Raw genomic sequence first — 26234 nt, 5'->3', positions numbered from 1 at the left:
CATTTTGTTATTACTAGTGTTGGCCTGAGATGACTTGGAGAAAAATGACTGTAGGCGAAATTATATAACATGAAACATTAATTGGAGTGAAACATTTAAAACTCAGGGAAAAAAAGTAGTATGCAGCAAGAAGAGGAGAAATTGTTATATAAATGTTTTTGGGTTTGTTTGGTTTTTTTGCATTTCTTTTATTGCGTTTACTATGCCACCTGTTAGCTGTCAGTTGCAAGATGTTAAGTGATTTTCAAATTGGTAAAATAATTTGCTTGCATATTTAAACTGTGTAATACTAATTTATAAATGTATGCAGATGATTTTTTGTGTGTGTTTGCCACCTTTCAGAAATATGTTGGGGAGGTTTTCAACATCATCAGTCAGCAGTCCACAGCAAAACCAGGGTGTATTATAGAACTGGATGCCATTACTGACTTTGTAAGTATACACGGAGTCCAAGAGAACCGAATTGTTTTCTCACACTAAACAAAGTTCAACCTCCTTTATTTGGGGACTTTCTGATTGTCTCATCTAACAGTAGACAGACATTGTCAGAATCTTTGAAGGTTTTCCCCTGAAAACAAACCAAAAAAAACCCCCATTGTTGACTTGCAAACCATTTGTGGCATGAAGCATTCGGCAGTGGCCTGAGTCGCTGAAAGGTCAACCACAATAATAAAAGGCAAAAAAAACCTCCCTCGTCTCCTTAGGGTGTGCGTGTCTTTGTGCATGTACTATTAATACAGCCTGTGTCTATGTCAGTGTGTAGACAGAAAATGATGTTCAGAGTCTACATCTGATGTAGTTTGACAATATCTGCTGCTGTTCTCTGCAGCAGGGGAAGGAGACACAGCTCCTGCATGTTTTTGAGGAACATCTGATTCTTGGCACTGAGATAACGGAGAGCATACATGAAACTCCCGACTCTCCTCGCACGGGTAAAACCTATTTTTCCTAGTTTTCATGCCTGTATTTAATAGCAGCTGCTTGCATCTTTCATTAAAAAAATCACTGTGTGGGTTTCTCCCCCCCTGCAGCCTCCAGTAAACCAGCCTTCTCAGCCCGCTTTTTTCTGGTGGTGGTAGAATTAAGCCCAACAGGTCGCTCACTGCTCCACATGTGGCATCTCCATCTTGCTGCTCGACCAGTCACTATGGGTGGGTACTTATACACTCATACACCCTAAAAGTTGGGTGATGTAAGAGAGGTTTTCTGCCATCCTGTCTAACCTTAGCCAAAATAAATGATTGCAGACCATAAAGGGAAGTTTTTAAGGGTTAAAAGAGCTGGAAGCGTTGCAAAATTATAATTAGTAACTAAGTAATAACTTTATCACTGTAGATGCCTTGCATTTTTTAAGTTCCAAGTCCAGATTTGTCTCCCTTGCAATCTTTATTACAAGTCTGCTGTGTAAAAGTTGTAAAATTACTAAAAGTATCTCTAATGATTGAAAGAGACCTCCAGTATCACAGTGTGCTTTAGCCAGATGGTGATTCATCTGTTGAAAGATTTGTTTTTATAGATTTTTCAAATAATGACTCTGATGAAGTGTAGTAATGGTGAATGGATTTGACCAAGCCTAACTGTTCTAAATATATTCCCACTTTTTGTATGCCCACAGAGGAGACTGCAGCTCATAAGGATCTCACCACGACTTCTCCCTTGAACAGCTCTCAGTTTGTCTATGACGCACCCAGTTCTCCGGTAACTCAGAAGAGTAAATCCTGCACTTCCAATCTGCAGAGTGCCTGTCGTCTCAGCCTCACAACACACAGGCTGTACAGCCAAGAGCTGGCTCTTCCAGCAGAAGTGGAAGCCATCAGTGTTACTCCCTCGGCAGGTGAGGGACAATGAGGACAGGCATTCTTATTCCAAGGACGCAAAGCAAAACCACTTTGTTTCCTTATGCATATTGATGCATGCTAAGGTTCAATGTTGCAGCTTGAACCTAAACTCTAAATAATTGATCGGCTAGCTAATGATGGAAGAAGTTACTCACTAAAGTCATTTTAGGCATTAAATCTTATGAAATATCATGAAATCACATGAAATTATTCAGACATACCCACCACACAATCGGTGCAGTACTTAGCATTTTTTATTGGCGAGACTTGTCAATACAGTAAGCGAGACATAACAGTTTGTGCAGCATTTTCCTAACGGGATGGTTCAATTTTGATATTTAGAGAAAGCTAATATGTAGTCTATATGCTATATGTAGTCATGGGACAACATCCATACACACTCTTGAGTAAACCCATCAAAAATGATTAAACCGTTGCGTATAAATGACATCTTACCCGTCTGAAGTAAAGTGCACATCGTAGTTTCCTTTTATTTCACCATCAATGTCCTTGTATTGGGGATGATTTATTATAAGTAATTAATGACGTTTCCTCTGTTGTGACATGTGATTATGAATTGATGAAAAACGTTATGAGTGGAATGTAAGAATCACAGAAAAACACTTAAAAAAGAAAACAGCTGAAAGCTACCAACAAACTCGGATTGCCATCAGAACTCAGTTGATAATTATTAGTGTTTGATCTGACCTGTGGTATCACAGGCTCTGTCTGCATCATGTAAAGAATTCCCCTTGAAGTTGAGTTGTTAATGATTTTGATGAGGCGGTGTAAACCACCAACCACTGTGTCTCTTCCAATGTGTGATGTTTATGGTCCATTGTTGGTGCTAGAGTGTCGAAATACCTGATTGTGACTTTGCTTTCTCCTGCACTTAAATCAATTTATAATGTACACTTATTTTCTTTTCACAAATGAAGTGGTTTAATGCTTCTATAAGATTAGTTTGGATACAGTGAGAACCTAAGACAGTCTAAAAGAGGGTGCTTCGTGCAAAAAGTGTATTGGATTTTATTTTTCTCTTTATTTTTCTTTAGGTTGTTTACTAAGGCAGTGGTGTATTTTTGTGAACGGAGTTATAATTTAGTGTGTACTTGCACCTTAATATGAAAGAATGCATTCAGGCTTGTTCTGTGTTGAACATGGTGCATAAATGTTTTTTAGGTCAAGGTTTTTAGGTCAAAGTTGGTAAGATTGTGGCAACACTGTTAAGATAAAAATGAGCAGGGTGCACAGTGAGACAGGAAGCCGACTTGTAGATTAAGAAAAGCGTGTATGGCTGAAAGAGGCCTGAGTAAAAAGCTGCTGCTAACATTATTGGAATGAAACATAAGAATAGACGAAGGCAATCTTTTGTTTCGTTTACATTGTATTTTTTTTTTTAATATATCTGCCAAATGTTTTCAAAATTGAATAAATCACAGAAATTTAACTCTAATGATATTATAGATCAAATCTTTCTTTGCTAATGGTGCATTACTTTTCTTCTCAGGTCACCTGAGTGCGTCATGTTCTCTTCCAGCCGGCCACGTGCCTTATCTCCTTGCTACTTTCTGTTCTGATGGTAAGGTGCGCTTCTGGAGGTGTAATGTCATGACAACAGAACCCCCCACTGTGGACAACTTGGTGTACCAGTGGGAGGAATGGCCTCTCCTGGTGGAGGAAAAACTTCCCAGCAGCAGTGCAGTAAGTGTGCCAGGCCGGCCCATTGAGGTCAGCTGCTGTCACGCTGGACGGTTTGCAGTTGCCTACAAGCAGATGCCTAGCACACCTCTGAACCTATCTCCTCATCTGAATGCTCATGGACCTCTGACTTCTCCCCCAGCCTCTGCATCTTCCCCATTTGTAAACTACAGCACCACCAACACCCACCTGACCCCGACCCTTAATGTGCCGCATAGCCCAAAACCCATTCACAGCCCTAATGCAAGCACTCGAGAGCCGCTGGTCCACATTGGCATCTTTCAGTGCGAGTCCACTGGTGGTTCGCAGTGGATTCTGGAGCAGACCATAGTATTGGACAATACAGACCCTATGTCCAGCTATCCTTTAAGTAGTAGTACCACTGCAAGTGCCAGCATTCCAAGTAACATGGATTTATCCATACAAAACGAGAACTGTCTTGGTTCTACTGGTAAGAGTCTGGTTCACTTGGACTGGGTTTCCCAGGAGGATGGATCACACATTCTGACTGTTGGCATTGGGACAAAGATATATATATATGGTCGTCTGTCTGGAAAGCCTCCAGATCTGGGAGTGTCTTCTGATGCTAATAGAGACCAAAGCTTGTCTCGCCTGGTTCTGCTTCGATCGGTCAGTCTGTTCTCCTCTGTCGAAGGCTCACCACCTATCCCAGTCTCCCTGTCCTGGGTACGAGATGGAATCTTGGTAGTTGGCATGGAGTGTGAAATGCACGTGTACTCTCAGTGGCAGCCTCCAGCACCACCCAAACCGACTGTCACAGTTGCCCAGGACAAAGACATCAGCAGCAGTGTTTCCTCCATAGTCTCAGCTGTCAGACAGTGCCAGGAGGAGGGTCTCAGCCCTGGGGCCCCCACTTCTTCACTTTCTCTTCCCAAAAAGACCCTGACACGATCAATGACGAGTCTGGCTCAGAAGCTCAGTGGGAAGAAAACCGCTTATGACTTACCTGTAGAAATGGAAGATTCTGGTCTTTTTGAAGCAGCTCACCAACTTTTTCCAACTCTACCCCAATACCACCCTGTACAGTTGCTAGAGCTTATGGACCTAGGGAAGGTAAGTTAAATAAATTACTCAATTACTTTTTGTACTCAGTCTTTAGCAGTAATAGGCTTTTTTTTAAGTGTAAGTCTAGTCTCCAATTACTTTTGAGCTTCTAAAATGGGAGGGATTGTGTGTAAAAATGGCTCTGATTCCTGAACAGTTACTGTATTACTTTTGTATATTGTAATACTTGAATTCGAGCTGAAAGTCTGCTCTTCAGTCACATCTTGATTCTTTGATTTGAAATCCACGGTGGTGGCAAGAAACTACAAAAAAATGTCATTGTCTAAATACTTGGACCTGCGTGTGTATGTGTCTGATCTATTTGTGTATTGTCAGATGTTTTTGCTTGTGTGCTCTATCTTTTTTCCTTTGTCCCCTGTGTTCTTTCTTCCAGCTTCCTTTTCTGTGTGTCTCTGCTTTCAATATCCTGCTCCCCGTCTCTCATTTCCTGTTTTCTTTCGGTCTTCAAGATTACATTCTGTCTATTTCTCTCTCTATCCTCTTTACTCTTGATACTCCCCCCCCCCCCCCCCCCCCCCCATTCATATTAGTATTTATTTATTCCTCCCCCCCCCCCCCCCCATGACACTGTTTTCCAACTAAAAATAATGTAGTAAACTTGTATATGTTCTTTAGTCCATCTTTGTGTTTGAAGTTTGATTTTATTTTTCTTTAATAAAATAACATTAGGACAATATAATCTTGCCAAATTTACTTTAGTTGATGCTATAGGTTCGTTGTACTTCTACCATTAACTCTGCTCTTATAAAATTATGTCATTAATTTCAGTTGAGAATTGATTAGTGTATCTTTCTCACTGTCTCTGTTGCTACCTGGGACCTAAAGGATTACACAGTCCACACTGCACCTGTTCAACATAGTCAGTCACTATAAACTAAACCACAACAGAGTAAACTACCCACTCACTGTCCAGTGTAAACCTTAAATTGTTTTTAATTGTTTATTGTCTTTTCATTTGTAAAAACTCAAAAAGATTTTAGTGTGTGGAATATCCAGATAACTTGTCGTGTACAGATCAAATTTCTCATCCAATATCTCTATTACATCAGAGCCATTGAGTAAGTTACTTAATCAATGGCTCTGTGTGGCATCAGCTAAAAGGACCAGTGAACTGCAGGATATGAAACCTGAGCTCATTTTGTATTAAACTTCCGGTCAAATCTAATTACTCAGTAATTGAAGGACCTTGAATGCCATTTCAGATCCCTCTTTAACCCCTGCGTGGGTACACAGGATGCATTTGTCGATGATGTGTTTGACTAAATTGGATTGAAGTATTAAGTAGCTGGCTTCCAGTTACCTGCGTGTTGCTTCAGCTAATGGAGCTTCCAGTGTAGTTTCTTGAGATTTCCTGACAGAACTAAGTGCTGAGTAAACTGTATAATCAGTACATGCCAAAGTCTGCTATTTGGTATCGCTACAATATGTTTGAAGCACCAAAGAAGCATTATTTATGGGCTGTTTAATATTTTATTAAAAAAAAACTTTTAATAATAGTTGTCTGATTTCCACAATAGCTTAAGCAGTAGTAAGGTGGACCGATACAATTAAAAGCCATGAAAATTTCCAAAAACTGCTTTTGTTGTGGTTGCTGAACAAAATCTGAAATGTATTCTGATTTATTATGTTGATATTGTTCATCTGTCTTCAGGTTCACCGTGCCAAAGCTATCCTCTCCCATCTCGTGAAATGCATTGCTGGAGAAATCATAACACTTCAAGACAGTTCCACCAGTCCCGAAAAACGTGTGCGGTCTCGAACCATCAGTGTTGGGGGCAGCACAGCCACGGATCAGAAGATGTTCAGCAAAGCAGAGAACTCGTCCGCTGACTACACAGAGATAAGCTCCATCCCTCCACTGCCTCTTTACGCCCTTCTAGGAGCTGATGACGACACACCAAAACCTGGTGGGTATATACAGCATGTGATTTGAGAATAGTGGTCCCTCACTATAACGCGGGTCACTTTTCGCGGCCTCGCTGTTTCTCGGATTTTTTCTGTGCAATTTTGCATGCTTTTTTTTTTTCTTTCTTTTTTTCTTTTTTTTTTAACAGCGTGTTGTGTTCTCCGTCCTGATTGGCTGTAGACCATTGTCATTCAGTCTCCTCCGTGCAGTGTCTCCTGTACAGTCACATTTACATAAATCTTTGATCGCTAGCAGTGTGACTCTGAAGTGCTGTACTGTTTGTACGTTTTCTCCCCAACAAACACAACAATATCAACAAAGCATTTTGTACTGTCAAAGGCATGTGCGGTAGCCTGAAAACAGAGTTTGATCTTTGGTTTCATTCTATAATACTGGACTTAGTTTTCTACAAAGGTTTGAACTTTGAGGGTGTTTAAACAAGAGAGAAAAGTGTGAAAATGTTCATGCCTGTCTGAGAAAAGTGTATGAAGTGTGCCAGGCAGCAGGAAAAGAGAAGGTTATGGATGTAATGAAGGACGAGATGTAGAAGGCTGTGTGATAGAAGATGATGCAAGGGACCGGGAGCAACTGAAAGCAGAAGAACAAGAAGACTTGGTGAACAAGAACACTCTGCACCATGGGTACAAAAGCATAAGCCTTGGCTTTTTTGTTTTTCTACTTTTTGCTGCTGTTTTTGCCTTTTTGTTTTCCTTTGTTGACCTGGCACTCTGCAGGTGAAAGCATTTCACGACTAAGACTGAAGCCTTATTCACACAAGTCTAATATTATTATTTGAGACTTGTTGTATAAAGCTCGTTGAGTGCTCAAGTGGAATAGCAAAGTGCTATAAAAGAACCAGTCCATTTACCGTTTATCTTGGGACCTCTATGTAATGATTGCAGAAGTCAACTGTGACCTGATTCAAAGTAAATGTTCCACAGCTAATAACATAACATACTTCATCAAACAAAGATGTTCTGTGATAGTATAAGTCCACTAATAATCAGGATGTCACTGATTTCTTTGATATTTTCTATAAACAGCATTATGGATGCTCTGTTGGCAGTTGAATGAAAATAAATGAAAGGTAAAAGGCGAGCTTGAATCCATCAGAATAACAAAAGTCAGAAGCATGACTTGCTTGGCAGCATTTTGTAAAGAACTTGTTGCCTTTTTTTTAACATGCTCGGCAGTTATGTGGCAGCTTATTAATATTAATATTAGTGCTGTCAATAGATTAAAAAAATTAACTAATTAATCTCACAATTTTCTCTAATTAATCGTGATTAATTGCAATTACTTGATCAATAGCCTGGCTAGCTGGCTTTTTCAACTTTATATTTAAGCTTGTAACAGACATTTATGCAATATAATGAAGTAAATGGAGAATAAACACAAAGAATGTGTGCTTAAATTCAAAGAGAATTTGAATAGTTTTAGCACAGGTTCTTTTTAAAACTTTTTAAAAACCTACATACTAATAGGTAAGTATACACTAATATATAATATATATATGTTAGTTCTTTCAAACAATTACAATTTTTAATCGGACTCATCACAGGGTTACTGTAGATTAATTTTGATTAATCACAATTAAATATCATTCATTTTTAATCTACGTTAATCACATTTCATTTTGCATGAGCAAACAGACTCAGAAAAAAAAGGGAAAATATATGCATTTAACATGTTTATTGAACATCTTGAACATTCATGTTAACAAAAAACTCTGTAAACACTCTCTCTCTGTCACGCTTGGGGAGGCACTTAAAGTCCTTGAAACGAGGAACCAAAGCTATGTAAAGCAGCGGTCCCCAACCCTTTTTTGCGCCACAGACTGGTATATGCCCGACAATATTTTCACGGACCGGCCTTTAAGGTGTCGCGGATAAATACAACAAAATAAAACTAGTACCGGTACGGGGGAAAAAAAGAAGTTTTATCCACAACACACGTGAAAAGACCCAGGAAAACCGAGATAACGATAAAAAAATAACGCTAAAAACCCTGAAAACCATACATTTCACACCCGAGCCTCAACTCTCGCGGCCCGGTACCAAACGACTCACGGAACGGTACCGTGAGGTAGACTTACTGAGTCCCCGATGCTCCGTGAGTGGTTTTTTTATCGCATTAATCATGATGACAGCTTTAATAACGTGTTAAGTTTGACAGCACTAATTAATATTAATATTAGGTCCCCAGGGGTATCGAGAGACGTCAGTAAATCTGAGTGAAACACAGACTTTTCATGCCACGTGAATATGCAGCATAAAACGTAGATGTTGGGGGGTATTTTTAAAGGTCATACATAAAGTCCCTTGTTAACACCAATCCCATGTGAATAGGGCTTATTCCTCTGGAGGCAATAACAGCCCTGAACATAAAGCTAGACCAGTGGTGACAGTTTGATAGTGCTGAATTGAAAATGAATGTTTATGACTTTTTGAGAGTATGCCTGCATATTTGTCAGAAATCAAAAATGTTCTGCAGATATGCATTAAAGCAGGTACACAAACAAGAACAAAGAAATGGTATTTATATTGTAAAACCAGTTACTATTATTAACCACCTCACCTTAAGGTGAAGAAACTGAGAATAACAACTACACTTCTTTCAGATTTTCCCTCATTATCTGTCTGGGGATACATGGTGAAAAGAATGAAAGCAAATGCATGTATACAGTTTTGGGTTGTTGTTTTTTTTTTTTTTAAAGCTCTCTGATATTTTAATCTGCCATCTTCCCAGCAGGAGGATACTTTTCTTCAGGCCTCTTGTGAAATACTTGTCTCATGTTATTTAACTCTGTCCTACACTTCCTTACAGATAAAGTGGGCAGTGTGAGTGGAGATAGTGGGCATGGTTCCAGCCACACCGATGCTTATGATGAGCTCTTTCACACACCCAACGTGATGGATCTGGACCCCCTGGACAGTGATCAAGAGAAAACAGGAAATAAGGTGAGCTCTTTCGGTATTCCATTGTATAGATTACAGGAAGCATTAATCCAAACTGGGACTCTCTCCCTACCATTCAGTGCATGCAAATGACATGACTGTTAATTTTCTAAGAAAACTGATTTTCTGTGCTGTTGTGAAAACTTTGTGACACTGGGTTCATTTAGACATGCAGACTCAGATGTTTTATGCAGAAGGATTTACTGCTGCAAGATCAATAATCGACATATTATCACCCAGTCCTGAAAGCACTTGTTTTTTGGCAAGCGGTATTCATATTAATTCTAGAAATTTGCTTTAGTACGATATAAAAATAACACATTTTTAACCTGTTTATGCTGGCCCATTTATATGCATCTTTGGTGCACACATCCTTGGACCAGGGACACTGCAGTGAGAATAAGACTCTTTCTGAAAGGTCCATCAGCTCATTCCTGCCTGCTGTGTCACATCTGGCTAAAGCTCCTTTTTACGGCAGGAAATGTCCCAGTGCTCCTAACAGGCCGTCTGTTCTTGGTAGCCAAGACATGCATCTCAAGGTTTATTTTAAATTTACTCCTGCCTGAAAAAGCAGGCCAGTCGAATCTTCATGATGGGCCTTATTAATGCATTAAAAATCTACATTATTAACTAATCTCTAGATTTTTGAAAAAAAGGTTACTGCATTTGAAAAAGCTTATATAGTCAGTTTACACACAGAATATCATGCTTATGTTGTGAAATTGAATCCAGTGATGCTGTATTCTGCTTTGTAACATTATTGACCGATTCTGTATTGTCTTTTGTAAATTGGAAATATCAAACAGTGAATTTAACAGGTTGGCACCTTTTCTGTCTCCAGGTTATAGACCTGTCCCAGTACAGTCCTACATACTTTGGTCCAGAACACGCCCAGGTTCTGTCCAGCCATCTCCTCCACTCCAGTTTGCCAGGATTAACTCGTATGGAGCAGATGTCTCTCATGGCACTGGCTGACACCATTGCTTCTACAAGCATAGACCTCAATGACAGCCAGGGCAAGAGCAAAGGTACTGCAAGGAAATGATAACATAAATACAGATTTTTCAGATGGGTAAAAATTTAGTAAATAAGCTCTGTTATCATTCTTTTTACCTCCAGGGGGAGAGACATTGGATGAGTGCGGTCTGAAGTTCTTGCTAGCTGTCAGACTTCACACTTTCCTCTCTACTTCGCTGCCTCCAGCCCACAGAGCACAACTACTGCGGCAAGGTACAGTGGTGTTGTTTCAAACTCTTTTATGTCAAATGTCCTTCAAAAATGATGCGAGGTCTTGATTTTGAGTCTTTTGTGAACTTCTGCTTTGCTGCTTGTAGTTTTATAGCCCTGTTATCACTGTAATTCCTGAATGGGCAGAAACAAAAGTTATTGACATTTTTGTTTTTTACTGCGTTCTGTCACAGTAATGTCATCGCCCCTTGTAAAAATAGAGATTTATAATTTCCTTTTCCTCTCTTTGCAGGCTTGTCAACATGTCACTATGCCTGGGGTTTCCACTCTGAAGCTGAGGAAGAACTCCTGAACATGCTACCTGCAATGCAAAAGGGAGAGCCAACCTGGCCTGAGCTGCGCTCAATGGGTGTTGGCTGGTGGCTTCGCAGCACTAACAAGTTACGCAGATGCATTGAAAAGGTGAGGCGAACAAGTTAGCTGTCGGATCCCAAATGCTAATCCCTGAGCCAGTGCCACTTTTGTAAATTGACTTATTTGAAGTAGAAATTTTCAGACTATAGTTGGTTATAAATCTGCGTATTAAAGAGTTTGCTTTTTTTTAAATATCTTACTAAAGATTTAATGATCAAATAGTTCATGATCTGGTAATTTATGGGATCTACATGGTAATACATATTAGAAACTAGTTTGAAGATCATAAACACAAAATGGGAAACTATTTTTTGGTAATATCTTAATGGCTATTCCCATGAAAAAAAGAACAACGTACAGTGAACGATGTAACATCGGTTTTCGATTGTATTTTGCGGAGTGAACATTAACCAATAAATTGATTCAATTAATTTTTTTTATCTAGATTGCCTTTTCTTTTTTTTTTTCTTCAAAAAAAAGCATCCGTATAATTTAAGCGTGCACACTTAACAGCTCTGAAGGATGTCAAATAGTATGTTAGGCCTGTTTGCTTCCTCATGGGTGTTCAGTTTATAAGTGAAATACTCGCAGGTATATGGGAGTACAGTTGTGCTGAGGCTGCTCTAAACTGCAGCATACTGAGTTACTCCCTAAAATGACCCATAAATTTGCAACTTGTTCTGTGGATAATGCTGTGTGGTGTGCGGTGGGAGAGACTGAATGTACTTTTCCTTCTATTTTGTCAGGTTGCCAAGGCTTCTTTTCAGAGAAATAATGATCCTCTGGATGCAGCTATATTTTACCTTGCACTGAAAAAGAAGGCAGTGGTTTGGGGACTGTACAGGTAAATGAAACTGGCGTGATTTTTGCATATGAAATACACATACAGTTATCACATTTGTTACTAGATTTAACCAAGGCTAGCTATGTTAGAACGCTGAAGACCAGTGAATTTAATATTTCTGCTTTCAATCCCTAATCTCATTCTCCCCAGGTCTCAGAAGAATGCTAAAATGACAGAGTTTTTCCACAACAACTTCAGCGAAGACCGGTGGAGAAAAGCAGCACTGAAAAATGCCTTTTCTCTGCTGGGAAAGCAGCGGTTCCAGCATTCTGCAGCCTTCTTCCTTCTAGCCGGCTCCCTTAAGGATGCTGTGGAGGCAAGTGGAAAACAGACATAAAACAGTGTTTCCAAGAACCATCTTTTTTCCCTTCAACACCTCCGACGCATCTCAGCTCGCTAAACCTCAGTTAGAAACCTTACTGCAGTATGAGTTAAGTCAAGTGCTCCTCCTTTTCATTTGCAAACTGCCTGTAACTTAGTAAGCGTTGGGGGTTTTTTGTGTTTTTTTTTTTTTTTTTTTTTTCCCTCAACAGTTCATAGTCAAGGGCAATGTTTAATGATCTATTCAAAAGCAGAGAAACCACATTGCTCAAAAACAGAGCACACCAGCAGTATTTCTGTGGTGTTCTTTGTATTATTAAAACACCTCAATACATTTCCACTGTGGTGTCTTTGTCAAAAGCTTTTAGCACAATTCTCTGAAGCATTTTTGATGTTGGCAATTGACTCTTGGGTGTTGCTGTCGCTACTTCTTTTTGGGTGAATTATCAGTTGCATGTTATCTCATTCATAAACCAGCATCTCTGACCCCCTTTTTAGACTCTACTTAATGCCTCTTACATTATATTTGGAGAGTGCTGGTTAGTTAATGTGAAAACATGTGTTTGTTGTGAATAGTGGTTTGAAAGCTTGGCGTCAATCAGTGCGAGCCACAGAAATGTCCAGAAAGCTGCTCCTGGTCATGTCGATTGTTTAACCTTTAATTTGTCAAGGTTATTTCTGTTTAGTGAGTCCCTGAAGCAGTGGGTCACATTATTTCATCTGCATGAGTAACTGAAAGCCCTTTAAGCATTTTATGGAAATAAGCACCACTCAGGCAAAGGGCTATCATTGACTTTGCTCAAGTCTGTCTGACTGGGAGGTAGTCTCATTGATATGCACCTCACACCTTCCCAGTTGGGAGCAACCACAACAACTTGAACTAGTTACTCAGTTTTTGCTGTGAGTACAGGCTTTTGTTGTTTGCATTTTTGGCCCTTTCCTTTCCATTTTGACAGGTAAACAACAGTTTCAGATGATCAACACATACCAAGTCATATGTATTATTTATCTGCTCTACCTCACTCAGTCTTGCCAGTAACAGAATCCACTGCTAAAAAATACCTGGCTTCTTTGTCGTCCTCTAGGTGTGTATAGAGAAAATGCAGGACCTCCAGCTAGCGTTGGTGATCTCAAGGTTGTATGAGTTTGAGTTTGAGACGGCATCCACCTACAAAAAGATCCTCCAGAGACATGTTTTAGGACAAGACAAACAGGTGTGCAGACACCAAAAGTTGTTTTTTCAGTTTTAAGTGTATAATTTGAGCAAAATACCAAATGTTTGAATCCATAACATGAAAAAACGCAAGATGAGCCATTGTAATTAGTTCATGAATTTCAGATTCCGGCACACCAAGACCCATTTCTGCGGAGCATGGCTTACTGGGTCCTGGAGGACTACAGCAAAGCCTTGGATACTCTACTTGAACAAAAAGCTAACATTGCCAGATCTGGGTCTGCTGAGAACCGATATGACACTGGTAGGTCTGCTGTGCTCTTTATGTTCTTTAACTAGAAAAATTCCATAAAAAAATATATTTGTAACAATAGATCTGTTACACTTGGTTTCACTGTCTGATTCACATTACTACAATCTTTTTCTTTTTTTAAGCTAATTAAGAAATCAAGAAAATAGGGCATAGTGAAAATTTAGGTTCATACACATACCATCATTTCTGACCACATTTGTTTTAATAGCTGTCTACAGTGAACTTTAGCTTTTCTAAATGGAGTTTCTCAGATAAATTTAAGTATAATATAGGAATCCAATCCAGTTTTCTGATTTTTATCTTACCACTCCTTTAAAATATAGAACAGTTGTTTCAAGGGCCATTTTATTTATGAATGGAAAAATGTAATTCAGCCAGAATCTGCCTGTCAAAAGATTCCTTTGTAAATTTCTGTTTGATATAGCCTTTGTTGTCAGAATATCAAAGGGCTGTCCAATATAGGTTGTCAGATAATAACACGAGGTAGACTGAAAGTGCTGCAGATTGTAATACACACTAAGGTTAAGTCCTCATTCACAACCTTGCAACTATTTTTGGTTCGTTAAGTGAGCTGAAATTGCACAAGGAACCTTCTGACCACAGAGCTCAATTTATTAAAAGAAATTATAACCAGCATGAATTATGAATGGATGAAGAAATGAACTTAAAGTGAACCTCACTTTGACTTAAGGGCCCAACCAGTCCCACATTAAAATGCTGTGACATGTGGTTGGTAAATGATGCTTCTCAGAGCATGCTTAGTATGGTTCTAGCAAAGGTAACACAGCTTATAAAAACTGCAAAACGGTTCTTTAACTCTGTAGACATTTCTGCTGCCAGGTACTCTGACATTTTTGTACCTCAATGAAAATGAGTGAACATGATGCTTCACCTCTAATTTAACTGTCAGTTTTTGAGCTTCCATCTACATCAAATCAAAATTTATTTATATAGCACATATTAAAACAACAATGTTGACCATAGTGCTTCACAGTCAGTAAAAGCACGAGACAATTAAAACAAACAATAAAACAGGACAACAAACAATAGGTAACAACACAACAAGCTAGAACAGCCAACTAGTTAGAATCAAAAGCCAAAGTAAAAAGTTTTAAGACGTGATTTAAAAGACTGGATAGACTCGGCAGTACGAATATGAACAGGGAGGTTATTCCAGAGTTTAGGTGCCACGGTTGCAAAGGCCTGGTCACCTCTCGACTTCAGTCGAGACCTAGGTTGTGCTAGGAGCATGTGATTGGACGATCTTAAGTGCTCTGCTGGGATTGTATAAGTCGAGTAGTTCAGAAAGATAGCTGGGCGCTAAATTATTCAGAATTTTAAAAGTGAACAAAAGAATTTTAAAATCTATGCGATATTTAAAAGGGAGCCAATGTAATTTGGCTAAAATTGGAGTTATGCGTTCATAGATTCTCGTACCTGTTAAAAGACACACAGCTGCATTTTGAATTAACTGAAGCTGGTAAAGAGAAGAGTGTTGGAGGCCCAAGTAAAGGGAGTTACAGTAGTCCAATCTGGATATGATAAATGCGTGGGCAAGCTTTTCAAGGTCCTTTAAAGGAAGGAACGGCTTTGCTTTAGATATCTGACGCAATTGGGAAAAGCTGTTTTTTACCACAGTGGAGACCTGTTTCTCAAGTTTAAAAGAGCCATCCAGAAACACTCCAAGGTTTCTTACAGTGAGCGAGAGATGGCTAGCGAGAGGGCCTAGGGAATCAGCTAACTGGTCTAGCAGAGTGCGACTACCAAAGACTATGATTTCGGTCTTATTCTCGTTCAATGTAAGAAAATTATGCGATACCCATATTTTAACTTCATGCAAACAGTTGAACAGAGGTTGCAAAGAAGCAGACACATCGGATTTCAAAGGTGAATAAATCTGGATATCATCAGCATAACAGTGAAAGGAGATGTTGTATTTTCTAAAAATTAATCCCAAGGGCAACATGCACAAAGAGAAAAGAGCAGGACCGAGCACGGACCCTTGAGGCACACCACAATAAATAGGGGCAGAAGCCGAGGAGTGTTGCCCCATAGCAACAGAGAACGACCTCTCTGAGAGGTAGGATTTAAACCAAGATAAAACCGTACCTTTGAGACCAACAACATGTTCCAATCTTGATAGAAGAATGTTGTGGTTAACAGTGTCAAAAGCAGCAGTCAAGTCTAGTAAAACTAAAACCACGGAATAGCCAGAGTCAACGGTTAAAAGAAGATCATTAAAAACTCTAAGTAAGGCTGTCTCTGTGCTGTGGCGAGGTTTAAAACCAGACTGAAACTTTTCATTAATACCATTTGCATCTAAAAAGGTCTGAAGTTGTTTTAGAACTACCTTTTCCAATATTTTGGAAATAAAACGGAGTTTGGAGATCGGCCTGTAGTTGGTGAGACCATTAGGGTCAAGATTTTTCTTTTTCATAATAGGTTGCACAACAGCATGCTTAAAGACAGACGGTACACAACCTGATGACAATGATGCATTCAGCAGAGATAAGATACAAGGACCAATAACATGTAAAGCTTCCTTAAAGAAACGAGAAGGAAGAATATCATGCGGGGAACCAGAGATTTTGAGATGATCAATTATATCTTTTAAAGCAGAATAAGACACTGGCTCAAACTGTTGAAAGACAGTCAAGCATTCAGAGGCTGGAACTGGGTCTAAAACTGATGATGAATGAGATGGATGAGAAGCCCTTAGAGCTGAGATTTTTTCAGAGAAATACTTTAAGAATGTATCACAAAGAGCAGGGGAGGCATCCCTATAAGTGGTAGTGCGAGGGTTTATCACAGAGTTAAAAGTATTAAAAAAGGCTCGGGGGTTGTGGCTATTAGTCATAATAATGCTAGACAAAAAGGCAGGTTTGGCAGCTTCAACAGACTTTTGATACTTAGATAAACAATTATGGAGGATGTCCAGAGAGACATGGAGTTTGTCTTTCCTCCATTTTCTTTCAGCACGACGACATTCACGCCTAAGGGCGCGAGTAGTATCATTTAGCCAGGGTTGTGAGGATTTGGCACGTTTAATCCTCAGAGGTGCCACAGAGTTAAGAATGTCAGCGCATGTAGTATAAAAGAGGTTAGGAAGCTCATCCGCTGATAAAACCCCATTACAGTTAGCATCAGAGAGGGGAGAGTCAAGGAAAGCATCCGTGACGTGAGCGATTGACTGGGAGTTAATAGTGCGCGTTTGCCACACAGGACCATCACTGTTCAAATTCACATCGCTACAGTATTAAATAAAACTGGGAAGTGATCAGAAATCCTTGCCGTGAACACTGGTGCCATCTTGTATTTGCATTCGAGTGACAAGATAAGGTAGTTTTGTCAGTCATTAGTTCTCTCATAAGTGCATACCTGAAGTTGTCTGAAGCTTTGACAGTGATTCAGTTAGGTCAGGTATAGTTGTATTTTGTTTTCCTCTAATATCACAGCTTGTCTTTGCAGGTATTGTTGCTAGGACTCGCCAAAGAAATAGATGAAACCGTTTTGTCTAACTTTCTGTCTGTGGCAGGTACCTCTTCTGTGTCGGCTTGTAACCCTGAGGTTTTCAACTTTTACACTTACCTGCGTACTCACCCACTCCTCCTTCGCCGGCATTTTGGCTCATCAAACAAGGCAAAAGTTGGTCTGACTGCTGAGGTTCGCAGCGCTGACTCCATCAGCCTGGATGAGAGAAGACTGTTTTTCACAGCTGCATATGCACATTTGCATGCAGGGTGCCCTATGCTTGCACTCGAAGTCCTCTCCAAGATGCCCAAAGTCCGCAAGCATTCTAGACCCCAGGATGATACAGGCAACACTGCTGAGCTCAGTGTTGGGAGTAGGAACGGACAAGCATCGGACCCGGATTGGTGTCAGTCAGCTCTGAATGGCTATGAGTCAGATGGCAACAGCTTATCAAACAGCCGGTCGGATTCAGTGTTAAGTTTCGATTGGAGCCAGCCGTCAGTGGTAGTTCCAGATGAGCCCCTAGAGCTGAAATGGGATAGCGACAAAGATGATGAAGAAAATGATGAGGGTGAAGAAGAAACTAAAAATGGCAAGAGTGGCAGTGGTAGTGTGTTCCACGAACCAGTATCTCTGGTTGAGGAGAGCGAGGACAGCAATGATTACATTGAACCGTCTGATGATATCCTGGTGACTCAACTGAAATTTGCAGCGTGCTTGAAGATTATGACCAATGAGCTCCGGACACTGTCAACAGGGTACGAACTGGATGGAGGAAAGCTACGTTACCAGCTCTGCCTGTGGTTAGAAAGAGAGGTACTGACATACACATATTTAAACAGCTTTGCAAACTTTGAGGTCAAATTTCATTTTTCTTTTTTTTTTTTTTTTTATGTATTTATTCATTCATTTGTGTTATATAACAAGTCTTTCTGCAGACTTGAAGCCACGCAATAAAACTTTTGTATTTTACATAATGCCCACACATCTCCTTCTTGCCTTTATGATTATTGAGCATCTTGTCTGTGTGCATATAAATGTTACATTTCATGGATGAGGAGCGCCTTGTTGATTAATTGATTTTTAAGATCTGATTCTGTTTTGTTTTTGTTTCTTTTCCCCTCAGGTGGGGGCTCTCCAGCATTGCTGCAGCTATAAGCGTTGCCTGCCAGAACTGTCAGTCCAGGGTGATGTCCCTGTTTCTGGGTTAGTGGAGGAGGAGCAGGTGGGTGTTGATAGCTGGCTGCTTGCTATATTAAAATTAAAACAGCAACGATATCTAATGACGTACTTTGAAGAAATATTATCTCTGTTTGTCAGACATGCATACCCAATTATATATACTTACCCTTGCACAATGCACCTACTGTGTGTTTACAAATTACTTTAGAAAACCCACTACTTTTTTTTTCTCTATTGTTGATAGACCACGTTAATATATACCATTTCAAAGCATGCTGCTTTTTGTTTGTGCCCTACCCAGGTGGGTGGATTTACAGAAAGGCTGAATGACTGTCTATAAAACTAATGAAGTCTGAATGTTTTTGCCAGCCTGGGAGCCCCCGTGGTGACAGCCACAGGAGCAGGAGACACTGGCTGCAGAGTAACCAGCCCTTACTGAGGATGTTTCTGAGTTACTGCAGCTTGCACGGCTCACACGGAGGAGGTCTGGCCTCTGTACGCATGGAGCTCATACTGCTGCTTCAAGAATCTCACCAGGTAATTAAAATGGCAACTTTTCTTTCAGTTGGAGCTGTTTTGTCAGTGAATGAATGAACAATAGTAATATTGTTTTTTTTGGGGGGGGGGATTTGATATGAAATGTTTAGTTGATTACAACATAATTATAATTCAGGTGATTCAGAGGAAGATTTTCTCATGCTTTTCTCTTTGATTTTGCGTTTATCAGCGTGTTTAGAATTAAACATGAAACTGTTTTTTGCTCATTGATTACTAGTGTTGGTCTTCATGGATTTAAAAGTGACAAAAGTGATAGCTTTAAAGTTTTCTAACACTGCCATGTTTCTTAGTTTGTAGTTTTGGTTTGGTTTTTCAAAGGGGCTTCTTGCAGTAATTTATAGTCTTATTAATTGAGTCTTAAGCAACAAGTCAAGAATAATTAATTATGACTGTGCTCTCTTTATGGCCACTCTGTTGTCTTACAATACTTGAATACTGCGTCATATTTAAAGCAGGTCTTTTTCACTACAGAAAGTGAAGTATTCTGGGCAGTATAATCCGCCCAGAGTTTCCACTTAATTTAACTGAAGCATATTCTCTTTGAAGGGAATGATACTGGGCAGATGAGTCAAAGAGTACGCATGATAGACGGAACATGAAGCCATCTGAATAGCTTGTGTTAGCACACACCACCACGCGCATGCACACACCTCGTTGTTGTGCCCAGGCAACTGTCTGCACACTGCCAGCAATAGGCCGACAGGCTGTACTGATTCCTGGAGCTCCTAAGGGAGGGTCGTGCCTCAGGCTGGCGATTAGAGAGTAAAATTTTAGGAGGTAAACAATTCAATGAGCCAACATGGGAACAGTGCTATTAAATGTTAGCACAAGTGATGATTTAAGATAAAATTGGATTATTTTGTACAAGCTCTGCTCCCATGGTTGTCAAATTTAAACTTTGGTGTCAAGGAAATTTTTGCATTTTTGCTTTTGCCTTGACTTCAGTCAGGGTGCAGAGCTTCTGTTAAGATGGTGACAGCTGAATGTGATTCATCAAGAGTGACGAACATAAGTCTGTGGTATTCTTACACACAGAGTCATATTCAGGAATTTGGTAGATACATAAAGAACCAGACATCCCTCCAGTGCCAAAGCTTTCTTTTTTTGCTCATTAACTGTCATTCACACAAAATGTATGTAGAAATCATGTATGACATTTACACGAATTGGCTCATCTTGTCATTATAGCTACAGAAAAGGCTGTGCTGTCAAAGGTTCAAAGCAGCTCCCCTCTGTTCCTTGTTCTTTTAGTGAGGTGTCTTTCTTTCTTCATCCTAAAGAAAGAAATAAGAAAGTAGAATCCATCTACATTTTCTTAGTTTGCTAAGTTTACTGTTGTGTAACCTTAGTTTGTGTCCTTGTGTATAGGTGTGGGGGTTTGTATTTACTATGATAGACATCTACAGATGTACCATAATGATTTGACACTCATCTATGACATTTGTACCCAGGATGACTTCATCCAATCTGTGGTGACGGTGACTTCACAGCCCACCTCCATCCCTCTTTTGATGGCTTGTACAACCAATGTAAAGACAGTGGTGGCCAATCCACTTGTCTATTTGACCAACCTGACTCACGACATCCTGCAAACCATCAGTGCACTCGATTCTCCTCCACATCCAGATGTTGTTACCAACGAGGTGAGACAATTAATTTCCTCCTTATCCAGATAATTAAGAGTTGATTTTGTTGTGTTATGTCTGTAGGTTTATATACTGCATACTGTTGTGGACATATGCTTTTTATTTGGATTATGTGTGTGCCAAACCGTTGAAAGATGGAGAGATGTTGCATTCAAATAATATTAAAAACTGTAGTGAGCAGTTTGTGTTTTTGCACCAACATATGTGCACAGTAGAGGTTTGCAACAGTTTTAACTGTGTAGTTTTCTTGGCATCCATGAAGTTTATTAGTAGGGCTGCACCGAATCCTGTGAAAACCTCTATACGACACTCTTCTCGCTCACATTGCTTCTGTTTCTTTGGGGTTTATGGTCATTTGTTGATACATAGCTCTCTTAAGGTCCCTCCACAGCATTTCAGGCAGCCTGGTCAGTCTAGACTAGACTGGGCCAAAGCAACACCTTGATTCTTTTCTTTTTCTGCTGTGTTAGGGGTCACTGTTCTGACATGGTCCAGTATGGATTGAAGCTTAAGCTGTCCGACAGATGCACTCTAGAAAAATATGGTATTTAAAAGAGGTCATGGTAGACTAAATGACTGAGATCCTGTAGCTGCAAAATAAGCTAAGCTCACCTCCTATCCACTGTCATACGTATCACCTGGTATGAGGTGCTTGCTTTTTGGGTTTTTTTGGGGGGGGGGGGGGTTTACCAAACATGTTTCCATGCGTTATGCTAGACATCTCCACTTTTGGTCTCATCTGTCTAATGGACATTGTTACAGAAGTCTTGTGGTTTGTTTAGATGTAATTTTGCAAACCTGAGCCATGCTGCCATGTTCTTTTTAGAGCGAAAAGGCTTTGTGCTGGCAACCCTTCTAAACAAGCCATAGTTGTTCAGTCCTTTTCTAATTGCACTGACATGAACTTTAACATTTAACATGCTAACTGAGGCCTGTAGGGTCTGAGGTGTAGCTCTTGGGATTTCTTTGTTTTACAATTTCTCTGAGCATTGCACAGTCTGATATTGGGGTGAATTTGCTGGTACATCCTCTCCTGGGAAGAATGTGGCATTGTGTTAACACACACCTGAATGCGCCAGACCAGCAAACACTTCTGCTTTTATAGAGGTGCTCACACTTGCTAATGATCAAGTGTTGCACCTGTCTGCTATTTGCCCTCTCAGTTCCTCTAAATGTACATAGTTTTTCAGAGAACCGCAGTCTTGTGAAATCTTGTATATTGATCTTTTATATACAGTATATGAGACTGAGCTGTAAATAAACCTATAAATGTCAGGAGACTTTGCAATACGTAACATAAGAATAACCTGGGGTAGTAAGGCAAATGTTAGGCAGTTTTAATCAGAATTGATGTTAATAGATTGTGTGTGTGTGTGTGTGTGTGTGTGTGTGTGTGTGTGTGTGTGTGTGTGTGTGTGTGTGTGTGTGTGTCCATGAGTGCTGATTGCTGCCTTATCATTAAACTTGTTTCTAGAGAGATTTTGGTTCATTTTGCAATATTTTGAGTCAGAATATATTTGCTATGCTGCATATAGGAGGCTGTTTGCACATGAAGCATTTGTGTTTGGGAAATGAAAAGGAATGTGTTTTTGTATTCAACAGATGAATGTGTCAGTCACTTGTCTTTTAGCTGTTATTTGCTCTTGATCAGATTTCTGGGAACTATGCGTTGATTGAAAACCAAACTTTAAGTGTAGCTTAATTATTGAACTCTCATGCTAATTAATGTTTTATTTTGTTGTTGTTTTTTCATTGCTTCTTATTTCAGATCTATGTGATGCACACACTGGCAGCCTCCTTGTCTGCCTGTATATATCAGTGTTTGTGTGATGGACACACATACAGGTAAGTGTTGCAAGAACTTTATTTCCTCATATATTTATTTGCTCTTGAGCATTTGCTAAATACACCCACTTTACTATACTTTTTAGCCTTTTAATCCCTAACCTGTCATGTTACAGATACTATCCATCAAGGTATCATGAGTACATGAGTAGCTTTATACTAAACTGAAATCCACCAGGGCAATTTGGAAAAACTCTTACATAACCTGACCCAAAAGGGTTGGAGCTCATTGTGGGTATCCACTGGGCTGCATCTCTGAGCAAAAGTCTTGAATTCTTTATGTATTCAAGCAAAGCTAATTACACATTTCTGTTCATTTTCCATCACATTCACATTGAATATTAAGACAAATTATTAATCTGTCATAACTACTGTTATTATATGTCCCTGGTGGTTCAATTAAAGCCAAAATGCTGCCAATAATAATGCACATTTGTGTCCTCTGGTTCACCCTGTATATGTGTTAGTGTTTTTAGGCTTATTGGAGCAGAATAATAAGAAATAATGGGGACAGGACCTGACTGCTGGTAACCAAGCATACTTTATAATGGGAGCGTAATGCAGTCATACAGCCAAACACTATACATGTAATAGCAATGTAGAAACTGCTGTTCAAGATCATCTAAGCATATTCTTTGTTTCAGATTTGCACTTTTTTTTGGGGGGGAGGGGTGAAATAAAGATGTGTTGGATGTTTACCACACAGAAGTATGACAGTTACTTGTCTGTTTTGATCATGTTGAGAATTAATTATAAAAGCTGCAGGGCTGCTGTTTGTCATTCTTATTGTAAATACTTAATTAGATTCTTGGTTTTGACAGATGGGAGGAACATTGTTTATTTAAGACTCTTATCTACCATAACTCCCAATCACTCTGACAACAACCCAGAAGGATTTAAGCTTAGAATGGATGAGTGTGTTTTTATTTATAACATTTTTTTTAATGACCCATTTGGCTTACAGCCCTGTTGCTATGTGAGTTCCTTTTTTTCTTTTTTTCTTTTTAAAATAATGTAGCAAATTTTATTAACTAGTGCTTCACCAGACTGGGACCTGAGTCACAGTGCCGTGACTGCAGAGAGACTTGCTCGTGTGTCATGTATCAGAAAAGATGAAGATTCATTTTTAAACTGAGAGCAAACTTTCATTATTCTTTCAGAGCAAGCTGTCCGACCTCACTATTTCAAAGTTAACACGACTCTAAGTGATGTGATTAAATGAGCACATGGTTTGGCATCTTTCTCACTAAATACTTTAAACGTGTACACACACACACACACACACACACACACACACACACACACACACACACACACACACACACACACACACACACACACACACACAGCCATCTAGCCCATGCTGTTCTGAGTTAAATAGTGTAACTAAATTTGCAAGGCAATTTCTAATTTAACACTATCTTTGTTATGGTAATTATAATATAAAAATCTCCCGTTGTGCCGCTGCAGAGGTTTGATGAAGCGCTTTTTCCTCTTGAGCATCTGAGCAAGTGTGTGAATTTTTCAAAACGTATTTTGAGGATGTAGGTTGCGGGGGTTGAGTGTTGCAAGGTTGACAGGGTTTTAATTCTTTTCCTTCCTACCAGTGATTTTGTTATCTTCAGTCTAATTTGGTTAGGAAATCAGCCAAGAGGTGTATCAAAATGAAGCCTAAACATACGTGAGGTTACAATACCTGCACAGTTGCAGCATGTGTGGCTTTATGAATAAAGTTTGTTGTGAAAAGATGTCTTCAGAGTTGTGACTTGCCACTCCTTCTGAATGACGTTCCCTTTGACTTTTGAATTCTGTTTGAAGTGGAGGCAATTGGGTTTTTTTGTAGGAGCTTAAAGGGGGACTTATTGGATGTTAGAAACTTAATAGACTCCCTGGTGACTTGAGCATTCCATATTCTCTATAAAGATTTCCTCTCTAACCGTCCAAGGATTTTTGTATGTTCGAAAGCCACTTGATGTGAGAACTCGGGCACTGATGTTTTCTTTATTACGTAGCGTTTCTTCTCTATCACCAAACAGCATATATAGGCAGCTAACCTGAGATGCAGCCCATTAGTATTTCATGTCCTGACAGAACAGAGCTCAAAAGTGGTGTCTCTTAGAAACAACATCCTAGAATTGGGAACAGAGTAAAACATTTTAGCATTATATATTTACACCACCTACCCCTTCCTTTCCTCACTTTTCTGTACAGCTTTTCATGTTTAATATAAATGTTTGGCTTCGCAACCTCATACTTTGCGGGGTCGATTTCTTGTTTCTGTTTCTCCCACAGCCACGTGAACCATTTCACTGGGACTGTGTACCAGAGTGTTTTGCTGTCTCAGAAGCAGCCTCTCAAAGCTATAAGCATGGATGAGTCTGTTCAGCCCAACACTTCTCCTGCACAGTGGCCAGGTAAATCAATCAAAAGAAACTTTTCACACCGAAGCATATTTTGGTTGTTTTCAGTAAACAAGAACAGTAAACAAGTCTTTACCAGCTCACCCTTCCTGTTTGTGACACGCTGCAATAAATCTTGTTATCGGTATGCTGTTTTATTTCTGCGTCCCACCAACATGTCATATGTTACACACATGGTTATGTTTTAATGCTTTTGTCTGAATAATTCACTTTAGCTACCTTCGCCACAGGTATAAAGTACAGATTAGTTGATCTGATTAGATTTTCAAGTACTTTCCTGCATTAATTTGCTTTTAAATGAGGAAAGACTGAGATTTTTTTAATTAATTAATTAATTTCGATAATGAAACTGCTTTTAGGCTACAAATCTGTGCAAATTAATTAGCTAATGGACTAAGAACACCGACTGTGAGCCTGAAAACTCAAGAACGAAGCATTGCATAAATGTCTTAATATCACGGGTCTTCCATACATAGGGGATTTGATGGGATTGTGGTGTTTCCTACTGCACAAGTTTCTAAATTAGTAAGATAAAAACTTTTTCTAAACTTCTCTATGAACTCTTAATTATGAACACTATTAATAATGTGACCATGCATGGCACACAACATAAATATTGCCTTATATGAATATCATGAGAAGACATAAGACACAAGGCAATATTTAAGTTGTGGGCTATGCTATGATACGCTGTATTTATTTCCTTATGTCACGGGCAGACATAGTCAATGTTCCTTTTGTTAAAATGGCTCGATTTACTGAAGTGCACTGAATTGTTATGCACTGTAATATTTAAACCGATCAAAGAGTAAGGATTTTGGGTTAAACTACTAGGATCATTTTTTGACGTCTTTTTCTTAAGCTGTATTGCAGATAAGGTAAATGCACTAACACACACACACACACACTACATCTGCAGGAGCTGTTCAGCCATCAAAACCCATGCCATGAAGCTCCCAGTTTTTGTTCTGATGTTAATGGAGGAGGAGATTTGGAACCAGCAGAGCGTTGGCAGCTTTCACACATAATACACCTCAGCACTCAGCAGCCTCGCTCTGTAGCTTTACATGGTCTGCACTGGCAGAGTTGCTGTGGTTCCTAAACGCTTCCACTTTGCAGTCAGACAACTTTCTGTTGATTGTGAAATATTTAGGACGGCAAGAAATTTCATGGACTTGTTGAAACAGTGGCATCCTGTTACAGTACCACACTCAAATTCCCTGAGTTCTTTCGAAAGACCCTTTTTCCTTTTCTTTCCTTCTTTTTTTTTTTAACAAATGCATGGCTAGGTGCTTGATTTATTACACCTGTCCCAGTGAGACTAAAAACTAAAGACAAAGATTAAGAGGTGTGGCCTAATACATTTGTCC

General features: G+C 39.5%; 1 protein-coding gene across 5 annotated transcripts in view; it reads left to right on the top strand.

Annotated features, from left to right (window-relative positions):
- dmxl1 (Dmx like 1) overlaps window positions 1-26234 on the top strand; it is a 62845-nt gene that overhangs the window by 17002 nt on the left and 19609 nt on the right. For 4 of the 5 annotated variants that reach the window (XM_076890979.1, XM_076890978.1, XM_076890980.1 and 1 more), the window contains exons 15-34: window positions 343-432; window positions 830-932; window positions 1032-1151; window positions 1616-1834; window positions 3349-4613; window positions 6277-6532; window positions 9358-9491; window positions 10330-10516; window positions 10608-10718; window positions 10969-11138; window positions 11837-11934; window positions 12085-12250; window positions 13341-13469; window positions 13595-13733; window positions 17278-18029; window positions 18340-18438; window positions 18747-18932; window positions 20405-20596; window positions 22368-22444; window positions 24737-24858. In XM_076890979.1, the coding sequence (XP_076747094.1) occupies window positions 343-432; window positions 830-932; window positions 1032-1151; window positions 1616-1834; window positions 3349-4613; window positions 6277-6532; window positions 9358-9491; window positions 10330-10516; window positions 10608-10718; window positions 10969-11138; window positions 11837-11934; window positions 12085-12250; window positions 13341-13469; window positions 13595-13733; window positions 17278-18029; window positions 18340-18438; window positions 18747-18932; window positions 20405-20596; window positions 22368-22444; window positions 24737-24858 (4615 nt within the window). The remainder of the gene's footprint in view (window positions 1-342; window positions 433-829; window positions 933-1031; window positions 1152-1615; window positions 1835-3348; window positions 4614-6276; window positions 6533-9357; window positions 9492-10329; window positions 10517-10607; window positions 10719-10968; window positions 11139-11836; window positions 11935-12084; window positions 12251-13340; window positions 13470-13594; window positions 13734-17277; window positions 18030-18339; window positions 18439-18746; window positions 18933-20404; window positions 20597-22367; window positions 22445-24736; window positions 24859-26234) is intronic. The other variant, XM_014414437.3, reaches the window with a different exon arrangement.

The sequence above is a fragment of the Maylandia zebra genome, linkage group LG12 (assembly GCF_041146795.1).
Source record: "Maylandia zebra isolate NMK-2024a linkage group LG12, Mzebra_GT3a, whole genome shotgun sequence".
Classification (NCBI taxonomy): Eukaryota; Metazoa; Chordata; class Actinopteri; order Cichliformes; family Cichlidae; genus Maylandia; species Maylandia zebra.
The sequence above is the reverse complement of the archived record's forward strand: the minus strand, read 5'-3'. Positions and strand labels throughout refer to the sequence as shown.